Source organism: Adiantum capillus-veneris, chromosome 8 (genome assembly GCF_014529385.1).
Source record: "Adiantum capillus-veneris isolate H3 chromosome 8, ASM1452938v2, whole genome shotgun sequence".
NCBI lineage: Eukaryota > Viridiplantae > Streptophyta > Polypodiopsida > Polypodiales > Pteridaceae > Adiantum > Adiantum capillus-veneris.
The window spans coordinates 54,495,223-54,506,203 of NC_140938.1; the positions used below are offsets into that span (position 1 = coordinate 54,495,223).

A 10,981-nucleotide genomic window follows, 5' to 3' on the forward strand; every position below is an offset into this window, starting at 1 on the left:
GAAGGGACTCTTCGCCGGCCCACTCTGATGTGTGGGTCGTGCGGTATTTGAACTTCATAAAGGTCTGCAACGCTTGCTTCTTTGGGCCGCGCCGAAAGCGACACAAAAGTCTCTTGTGGCTCCTTCGATGCTTCAACTTCGTCTTTAGTCATGCTTCTTTCTTCTTCAAGAATCTCCATGGCTGAAAATTCCTGAACCCATTTCCAACACAAAACCATGAACATACCTATTCTATGTAAAGTGAGTGGGAAAAATTTTGTCTTCCTCAAAGACTGTGCATGCAATGTAGATGAACAAAGAGATGGAGTGCCAAACCGTTCACCACACACGCAAACAATGAGATCGAATCTTTCTCTTATGATCTAGAGCAATCAACTGTGACAATTCACAACAGAAATGCCCATGCTTGATGCTCAAACTTTCATGTGCTCTTTCTACTACTGTGTCGTACAAAGGAAGAGACATGGAATGTGACTTCCTTGAATGCATACTTTTCAGTTTTCTGTATGTCTTGCTTCGTGTTCTAACTTCCTTTCCATAAACATCTGGTTGTGCAATCAATAGTAGACCACTCTCGTCGACGAGAGTGGGGCCTTCCGAGGAGGGTTTTACAACAGTCTCTGGTGTCGTATTCTCTTCTCTCTCTATCTCTCAGTCTCATACACTTGCACGCACAGTGTCCACTCACTTTGTTCGTGATCATTACACTCTCATTAAAGAGCACATTATGGAGCACTCATCTTGAGCAAAGTTCAAACATTCATTCCGCTGCACCTAACATTGGTATCAGAGCTTTTGTATCTCTCAAGGAAAGAACCACAAGAATCACAAGAATTTTTTTGCTTGTTGCGATCGCACGAACCCAAGTTTGCTTGGGCGTGTCGATTCCTAATCCTGTTTTTGAAGAGTGACATGAATCCCAGGAAAGAAGGGCTTGTCCAACCTCCCCTTGTGCCTCTTTCACTCATTGAGAGCGGACCGTGCACTTAACGGCCGGCCAATCGACGTGAGGTGGGAAAAAGCAACCTTGGTGTGAGCGCAAGGTCGCCAAGGGGTGCGCCCGCGGAAAAGAGCAGAACTCGGGTGAAGAGAAGATCCTTCTCTAACACATATTGCAAGCGCAAGAAGAACCTCAAGAACTCAAGACCCCTAAGAACCCAAGAACCCAAGACCCCCAAGAACCCAAGTTCCTCATGAACTTAAGAACCCAAGACCACAAGAACCCACGACTTCAGTAGATGGTCATCACTCGAAGCAGAATGGATACTTCGCTTAGAGGTGATGAACATGAGAGAGGCGAAGAAGAATTTTCCCCACCAGGAGGTTTTTCCGACCCTCCGCCTTCCCCATCTACGTCAAGGATTGCCCTAACTCCTATGGTACAATGATGATGCATGTGAATGATGCAACTCGAGGCTATGTTGGTGATGACGACGGGGATGGCGACACCGACCTAAAGACTGAAATCTGCAATCTTTTATCTGCTGTCCAAAAACGCTGATGGCTGAATTCTGCGCTGCTTGAAAACGCTAGGAAAAACGCTAGTATCTGCTGTCTTTAAGGCTGAAAATCTGCAGCGTGTCGGGGCTGAAATGGCTATCATAAGGGCTGAAATTCACTTGCTGCTCATGGCACAAAAGCTGAAAACTGAAGCTTCTCTGTCTTGGACCAAAAACGCTAGCATGGAAAATCTGCTGGCGATGGGACTCTGCAAAAACGATAGGCTTGGACTTGCTTGGCGATGATGCCTTGTTGCAGAAAACGCTATGTACTGGGACTTGCTGGCGATGGTACTTGGAGGTAAAAATGCTAGGCTTGCTGGGGGAAAAACGCGAGGGAACTTGGGAGTGTTGCTGAGAGAGAGGGAACCTGTCGCCAAAGCTTGCTGTTCTCCTTGCTCATCTGCTATTTAGTGCTAACCTTGGTTTGCTTATATATTATCTTACCCAATTTACCCTACCTACTTTCCAACATATGTCATTTAAAAATAATAATTGAAAAGGTCAAAAATAGGGAAAGTAGGCTAAATGCACTAGAAAATTCCCCTGATGGATTCTGATGGGAATGCTTATGATCATGTTGTGTGCAACCAGAGGATATGCAGCTACAATAAGTAACTGGGCATGCACGGTCTACGAATAGACTCACAAAAGTGCCAGATCACTTCTAATCTAGATTGACTGAACCCTTGTCGTGCTATAGCTTGTCCACGGACACATAGGGTTGGATGTGTCACGTGACACTTGAGATGCATAAACTTTTAACATAAGGGTTCCTTATTTTGCCTTCTCATGGGTGAAGCTTAGGCGTATCATCTTTTACGCATCTCTTTTCATTAGAGGATTGCTTGAGGAATCTCCTTGGCATGATGAGATATAGAGGACTGAAAACTGTTTCCACGTATTGCTACATTACTGTGAGAGTTTTTCTTTTGGATGTGAGCGAGGATGATCCTTTGTTGGCTTAAGCCTAACATAATGGAGTTGATGGTTATGTTGTATTTCGGATGGCTAACTACCAGGAGTCCATAAATTGTCCTTTTCCATTTGAGGTGAATGTGTTTTTTCTTGGATTCACGTGTGAATATATCGCCATGATTATGCTTTCCCCAAGGTCTTACGGCTTTGGGCTTACACATTGTGCGTAATGAGATAACCTAAACCATGCAAGGCTCATAGCAGCTAGATTTTAGAAATATTACATACATACTCCAAACTTAAAAGCGAAGAAATATGCCCGGTTCGCTTCTGAGCGCATATTTTTCTTGAAGTTAAATTTTTGGCGTGGTGTGTGTGCGTGCGTGCGTGCATGTGTATGCAGGTGTGCTTGTGCATGCTTGCATATACATCACTCACATCTTATGTAGTCACTTGGATGATGCTATGGAAATTGGCAATCTTTTCATCATTGGGAGGGTTGACTGTAGATTTTCTGAATGAAGTTACAAAGAAAGTGATGTTAGGTGCATTGTGTATGAAATTGTTGTAAAGGTCATAGTATCTAATTTTGTTCTCTGCTGGCGTAGCTTGGTATTCTTTGATTGACTACAATTGCCTATAAGATTGTAAAAGCATCTTGGTCTTTTCTTATCCAGAGAGACACCTCGGGATTGTCAGTTGAAAATAATGAGTTGAAACTTCGACTTCAGTCAATGGAGCAACAAGCACAACTTCGTGAGGGTAAGCTTGTTGCATATGGTCTTTGTCAAAGTTTGAATGTGAAATTTCGGAAACGATACAATTTAAGAGCAGATATGGTGTCACACAATTGTGGCAAGACAATTTAACAAGCTCAGCAAGAAAAGAGGCCTGCCATATGCAAATAATGCAAAGCATGCCGTGTCAAATGAAAGGAAGGTTCCCTGGTCTTTTCTTTGAAGCTGCCAATTATTTTGCGTCTAAAGTATGACACAATTGACAAGTTTCAGGCTTTCAGCTTCCAGAGAACACATTAACCTGTAGTGGCAATGGTGCTTGTATTTTTGTTGTCTGGTTATTCTTTTTCTTGAGGAATTTGGTCTTTATAACTTGTCTTTTGTAACTTCTCATCTAGTAGTATATCCTATTTGAGAATCGTTATGATTAATAAGAGGTAGCTTAGGGTTGTTAGAGGATTTGAGTATAACTGATTTATACAAGGCCTTAATCTCTGTTTTTTATTTGTCAAAAGAACAGAAGCTAGCTGATAGATGAGAAATTTTTTGCTGAGCATGAGGTTAAATGAAACATTACATGAGCTTTGTGGTTGAACACTAAGCACACCCACTGGCGACAGAAAAGGGACTTCGACATGAAGTAATTATGATCAGTGGTTAAAGTTTACAATTATTATCTTTTTTAATAGAGAGAGAGAGATGAAAGGAAATGAAATTTTTATTTGCACTTGCAAGAGGCCCAAAACATGTATGAGACCAAAAAATAATATCATTGGCATATGATCCAAATGACAAATACATATTACTAAGGTAAAACATGCAAAATATGTAAACAAACAAGTGAATAGATAGAGGTTGTTCATCCTACCCCAAACGTTCCTTCAAACCGCACAATGGATGAATGCTAAAGAAGAGGGTAGGTGCGACTTATAAGACACCGCACTAAGGTACACACTGAACTTCATCAAGATTTGGAACGATTATAAAGTCCTACAAATAGGATCCTTGGCTCATTTGTGAGCCATCTTGTGTGATCCCCAAACTAGTCTGAAGTGCCTCTAGAGGGTCAATAAGGTTCTATGGCTAGGAAGTGGGTAGGATGTCTAGGGATGTAACAGCTATACTCTCTTCATTAATAAATTTTTCAGGTGATGAAACACTCAGTAGAGCCGTGGGACAAATCACTTGTATCAACATAGGGCTCTCTTGTATAGAGCTGCAAAGACTAGCAGAACTTGCAGTCTCTTTCCCGTCAACAAGGTATTCCATCCAGGCCATGATTGAGAGGCATAGAGCAGCTCCTATGTTACAGAGGAGGAGATTGATGCCATGATGCAGCCGCTCATGAGAGAGTTCTATGTGATGTTACCTATTGTGACAGCCTACTCAAGAGATCAAGCGTTGACAGATAGTCCGTTTGAGAAAGTTCCTAAATTGGAGAGAGTTGGAGAGAGAGAGAGAGAGAGAGAGAGAGAGAGAGAGAGAGTCGCTGTCATCTTTTTGAATGCAGCTCTCAATGATGCGCTCAAGGATGAGGTACAAAGGTTGAAGCTTGTGACAGGACAGTTGAACGTGAGTAATGGTCACATGCTTCAATCACTGTCCATGAACCAACACTTCTACCAATTGCAGAAAATGTCGCAACAGCAGCAACAACGACTCAGTACCCCACAACAGCTGCATCAATTTCATACATCTATGACCAATCAGGGACAGCAAGAACATTCTCGCCCTTCAGGCGCCAGTCTCAGCATGCCTGGTTTAAAACCAGAGGGCGTTCCAATAGCAGGTAATGGAAACTCCCAGTGATACAATCTACACAACCCCTTTCGCCAGTAGCTCATGTCGTCGACCCCTTCACAAAAGCTGCAAGTCATTGCATTGTATTAGTCTTGGGCAGATAGCTAAGGCATGTAAATCGTCTGTTCCTTGTGAAGCAGTAGGTGGGCGACTAGATAAAAGGTCAAGAGACCCAGTTCTGGGGGCCGATATATTCTTTCATTGTCTAAGTCGTCACTATGTAGTAATCCAAGCTCATGCAGAATATGATAGAGGCTTTGTAATGACATTGAAATCATTAACATTTAGCCGATACCATGCTGCACTGTTCTGTCCGACGGTTTTTGTGAGGTTTTTTTAAGGGGAGCTGTGTTGTCATGGTGTAAGATCAAAGTATAGCTGTATATTAGCAGATACGTCAATATCAGTAATTTTAACCTTCTCCATGAACCATATTGGGTATATACCCCCCTAGTGCTTCAGTCACTTGATTATGACTACATGTAAGTTGATTGCGAACCTTCACCTCGCCGTGCCACTACACAACCAATGACGAAGTTTGATGCGTCATTGTGCACAACAAGCAACTGTATTGTTCCTAGCTACATTGGTTGTGATCTTACTAATTTATCATCAGTCAATGCTTCACAAGCAAAAGCCAAATGTATGAAAGTAGCATTCATGCTCGTGACTATTTATAATTAATTAATCATTTTCCAACCAAAGTTTTTCATAAATTCACAATTGCAAGTATCAACATTAGGCTCAAATTGTTGAGGTGTCCCATTATTAATAAATTTTATTGCTTGCACGTTAAAAAGGGTAGACTAAGCTCTTTGTTTGATGCCCCTCTCAAAGGAAATAGGAAGAGGGAAAGACTTTGCCTTGTGGCACTAATCAACAAGTTTTATCCAATGATCCACAATTGCTCCCATATAATTTATTGAGGCGTCACAATTGCTCCCAAGAGTCCAATGGTACAATTTCTTGCCACTCCAACTAGACTCCACAACACATCCAAACCGAACCTCTTTTGCATATTTCATCCAACAATAGCTCCCTCCCTCACGCTTCCAATGGCGCTCTGGACCATTATTGTTATAGATTCTCACAATAATTCCCACATTATGACTTACCTCAACATCATGAGCTTTTTTGAGGGAGGCACGGCATACCTAGCATACCTAGCTCGCTATGATTGGGCGGCAGGGGACCGCCGGCCTGGTGGGGGGGCCGGCGGTTTCTTGCCCCCAATCGTACCTAGCTAGGTATGCGGTGCCTCTGGAGCAGAAGCTCATGATTTTATGCATTGTATAGAAGCTCATGATGTATGCATTGTATGAAAAACATTGAAAAAGGCTCCCTTCTCCTACATGAGAAAATTTCTAAATCTTCTTGTGCTACTAGAAGGAAATTCAAATATTAGTATATAGACAGATTAAAATTACTTGCAGTACGTTCGTCCACGTGGCCAATATTTTCAACGCTAGTCAATTGAAATAACAGCGTCTATAGCCTGTTAAATCAACAAAAATAGCGCACACACCATCGTTGTCTGAACCTTATCGCGCTGATTACAGGGATATGCGCAAGCTCTGTTTCACAGGGCACCTTCCCTCTCTCCACAGGTTGGGCATGGAAGCTAAGGGCTAGTGTTTGCACAACATGGATAGATTATCTTTAACATGATAAGGGAGCCAAGTGTAGTTGCATGGAATACATTGATCATGGGTTACGTCAAGGAAGGTTTTAGTAGAGATGCCTTTGCTCTTTTTAGAGCAATGCAAAAGGTTTCTGTCCCATATTAGGTCCCTTACGTGGCCACCTTTGCAAGCATTTTGCAAACATGTGCCTTCATGAAAGCTCTTGAAAAGGCTTTCGCAAATCGTGAAAGATGGAATCGAGTCGAACGCTATAGCAAACATGCAATCTAGTTTCTCTGTACTCCAAGTGTGGCAGCATGGAGGACTCACAAGTTGTCTTTGATAACATACAAGATAGAGACATTGTATTTTGGAATACATTAATAGCACGCTACTCTATCCATGGCCCCTCACAGATGGCCTTTTCTCTGTTTTAGCGAATGCAAAAGGATGGTTATAAGCCAAATTCAATCACATTTGTGAGTGTGTTAAAATCTTGTGCCAGCCTTGCAGCTTTAGACCGGGGGGTGTTTCTTTATGCACATGGTGAAAATTGGCATCAGTTCCGATTTGCTTCTTGACAGCACCAAAAAGCTCTACGCTATTTCCTTCGGATGCAAGGCAAGTATATCTCTCCAAATTTAGTCATCCATAGTTTCGTAATGAAGGCTATGCTACATCTTTTGGCATGTGGCTCTATGCAAGTGCTCGAGGAGCTTCCTATCCGAAGTGTGGACTCTTCAAATGCATTGATAGTCTGTTTTTAGCAGACGCGAAGCAAGGGCCTCTCCAAATGCATTCACGTATGCAGGCATCTTGAAGGCATGTGGCTCTAAGCAAGATGCTGATATGGACACAAAAATTCACAATTACATTGTTGAACAAAGATGTTGTGTTCTTCCAAATCAATGCAACTTCAAGCTTTGCAATGTCTACTTCACCTCCCCTATCATGTTTGTTACGAGCCGTACGATCATACGGAAGGTTAATTGTAACCTATGTGCAACGACGGTAATCGCATGGCGAGTAAGCATTACTAAATTTTATTTTTGACACTAAGAAAACAATTAATGGACGTGTTGAAAAATGCATGCTGCCGTGGGATGGCACATTCCCGCGTATTATAAAAATTGGGAAGGATTATGCAAACTCCCCCATGCAAGGAGACTTGCATGTTTTTGTTTTTGAAAAATAAAAAGGAACAAACAATTAATAACATTGACATCTTGTATGATTACGAACATTGAGATTGACAAAACTCTAACCCTTCTTGTGGTTTTTTGCAAGGTACACTTATGAAACAGTACGATCAATATCCTAGACACACTCTCAAGTAAAAGAATCCAACACTTTGATGAAAACTCTCTCTCTCTCTCTCTCTCTCTCTCTCTCTCTCTCTCTCTCTCTCTGTCTGTGCATACGCACTTCATTTTAATGTCTTTCCTCTTAGTTAATAAATATCTTAGACATAATTAATAGCATCAAGTAATTGAACTTGTTGAATTTTTTTCATTGAGAAGTTTTGAAATGGCATATACAGTATTTTAGTACTTTAATCGTTCTCAATTCAATGCAAAAACAACTAATGAAGCACTCTAGTTGCAAGTGATGATTTTGCAGAGAGAGTTAAGCTATACTTTAGGAAAACAATGCACAATCGCATTTCTATGTCGGTCTACCTAATGAGCAACTTTGCCTTTCACCAATATCATCTCCTCTTTTGTAGCCCAAGCTGCATTTCTCTATTGGTGCAACCCGAGGTCAAAAATTTCTATTACCCCTATGCAATTGGGTGTGACTCAGTCCTAAGAGCACTCTCCCATATTCCCATGACAAAAAAGGGGTCATCATCCATCAATGGCCCATCCCATTTTGAAGTGTGGGAGGAGTCCCATACCCCCTTTTTGTAGCCAATACACAAGGCATCATTGGTGCACTATTGCAATGAACAAAAGAAGAGTTGGGAAACATCCGCATGGGCAAAGTTGCACCCCTGCTTGATCAAGTAAGCAAACCTTGCCCGCTAGTCTCAACTCTATCAAAATTGGCATGCAAAGTTCTCTACCCCCGCTTTTCTCAAGTTGACTTTGTTATGAGTGGCTACACAAGTTCACGCTTGCTTGTGTCGCTGAATTGGCCTCGGGTGGTGCAAGTCATAAAGGAGGAAGATCTATGTCGGGGGAGGTTGAAGCACCACACAATGGCGATAACCACTACTATTTTGGAAACGAGCTTTTTCAATAGCGGGCAAGCTATGGGAAGCTCGTGTATCTAACAAAAGGGTCTCTCTAAAAGCACCATTATGGAGCATATGGGGGAGCCCTCTAGTCTAAAGCCACAAGGATCACTAAAAAAGGTTTTCCTCATAAAAGGAAATATATTGGCGCTTTTGAGCCTTAGAAAAAGAGAGGAGGCCCCGCAAAACGTCCGGCTCCTGGAGAAGTGCTCGGTGCTTTGGGGCCTACCTCAAAAAGGGGAAGAAGGACCCCGGCCCCCAAGCGCCCCCCGAAACGTACAGTCGATAGAGTTGGTAAAGAGATTTTTTTAGAGCCCAAAAAGACAGCGCCATTGAAAGCCTTCTGCGATGAGACGTACACTCGGTTGCGACCCACTTTAATGCATTCCATTGCATTGTAAGTACTCTGCACAATTGCAGTTCCAAGAAGTATGGTCAAATTACTTTCAAAAATTCAAATGATCAACCCCCCCTGTCTTGCACATGCCACTTTGTCTAAACCCCCTCCAATCCGCTCTACATACCTTCTTTAATTGTGTAATGCAACAAGCCTTGCACCAATGTAGCTCCATTACATGAGATACTGCCACAGGTAGAGAAAGTAACAATGACACAACACATTCCTAGATTGAAATGCCCACTTGAAGTATTCACAATCGTGGCAATGCTGATTTACGGCGGGGACGAGGATGAGGACGATGACCGTGACTATGCACAAAGAACTTCCAAATTGCATTCCGCAACGGCGGTGCCAGTCAGTTTCGTTGGAGTCGGTTGCTCAATTGTGCTGTTTGCAGATGATTCAAACCTTCACTCCCTAATTGTCTCTCAAAGAGAGGCTACATGCTTGTGCTGACTATCAGCAAAACTGTAGGCTCCTTCTATGTGGCTGAGACAGCTTAGGTCTACTTCCTTGCCACATACATTGCAGCTCTTGAAGTCAGTGATGAAGGGCCATGCATTCCGAAGCCCTACTTTGGGACCATTCACCTCCATGTCCACTAAAATTTCTGTGGCCGGTTGCGTCCACTGCTCTGCATCTGCAAGATACTCTAGCGTCCACTCGCAATTCCGAACCAACATACTCCTTCCGACACCATTTCTTGCCCCACCTCTCAAACTGTGCTTCACAACATTGTGCCCTGTGTACCTATCAAAAGGAAGCCGATGCGACATGTTGGTCACCATTGCTGCGCTGTCCATCCACCATATCCACTCCACCTCAGGATGTGAGAGTATAAGCTTGTGGAGGAGGCGCGACTTCGCAACATCGCTATCTGTGTCCGTCTCTGCGGCGAAGAAGATCTCGAAACCATGCAAATGGCAGTAATCCATCTTGTTCTTCAGGAACTTAAGCAGAAATTGGGCTTCTACTGCACTCTGACACTTGGCAAGAGTGGAGGCTGTAACAAGCATGATGCGAGGTGCAGAAGGGCCGGCGGCCCCTTCTTTGTCGACGCCGACATTCCCAGTGCCTTTGTGCTTCACCACAGGTAATGTGGGAAGAGAGAAAGTGCTCTTGATGAAGCTCCCTTCCAATTCCACAGACGGCAAGGTGGGGAGAGACAGTGTGATCCGCGACGCATCTTTCCGCAATGTCAATTCTGCAGCGGCTAGCTCTCTTTTGATGAGGAGCTTTTGCTGATGCCTCAGCCTGAAGTTATGCAGGTGATGGCGAATTTCATCGTAATCTTGCACTGGCGTGCCGAACTTGCCGGCGCCGAGAGAGCTTCGAAGGACGACGAATGTAAGCAGGCTGCAGAGAAGGGTAACTCTGAAGTTGTGGAACGTTTTGTAGAGGCGATGGCGGCTTCTGGGGGTGAGGAGGAGGGAGCCCTTCATTGTGAGGGGCTCTATCTTATGGAAGCTGCAGGGATGGCAGCGAAATGCAAGCTACATAATGATGTAGAGGGTATCAACTGTAGAGAGAGAGGGGGAGGGGTGTCGGTGGGGAAGAGGGGGGGGGGGGGGGGGGGGAGGGGCAGACGAAAAGCGTGTGCATTGTGTCTGTGTGAGAGAGAGAGAGAGAGAGAGACAACGTTGCGCAATGCATACAAGTTACAATGTGTGCTTGTGTGTGAGAGAGAGAGAGAGAGAGAGAGAGAGAGAGAGAGAGAGTGTGTGTGCGCATGTCTCTCATAATACAGGCCTAGAAAGAGAGTTGCATTG

At 43.4% G+C, this 10,981-nt stretch overlaps 2 protein-coding genes across 4 annotated transcripts in view; one reads left to right on the forward strand and one right to left on the reverse strand.

Moving 5' to 3' along the window:
• LOC147452157 (transcription factor RF2a-like) overlaps positions 1 to 5,268 on the forward strand; it is a 53,574-nt gene extending 48,306 nt beyond the window's left edge. For all 3 annotated transcript variants that reach the window (XM_086517949.1, XM_086517948.1, XM_086517947.1), the window contains 2 exons: positions 3,095 to 3,179; positions 4,665 to 5,268. In XM_086517949.1, the coding sequence (XP_086374075.1) occupies positions 3,095 to 3,179; positions 4,665 to 4,963 (384 nt within the window). In that variant the 3' untranslated portion in view covers positions 4,964 to 5,268. The remainder of the gene's footprint in view (positions 1 to 3,094; positions 3,180 to 4,664) is intronic.
• A 4,096-nt stretch (positions 5,269 to 9,364) lies between these two features.
• On the reverse strand, positions 9,365 to 10,772 carry LOC147452158 (xyloglucan 6-xylosyltransferase 2-like). Its single transcript, XM_086517950.1, has one exon. The coding sequence runs from the start codon at positions 10,652 to 10,654 to the stop codon at positions 9,641 to 9,643; it is 1,014 nt and encodes a 337-aa protein (XP_086374076.1). The 5' UTR covers positions 10,655 to 10,772; the 3' UTR covers positions 9,365 to 9,640.
• Between the last annotated feature and the right edge of the window lie 209 nt (positions 10,773 to 10,981).

Excerpts from the sequence above, each read along its gene's own strand:
- LOC147452158 (XM_086517950.1), bottom strand. The coding sequence starts at position 10,654 with ATGAAGGGCTCCCTCCTCCTCACCCCCAGAAGCCGCCATCGCCTCTAC.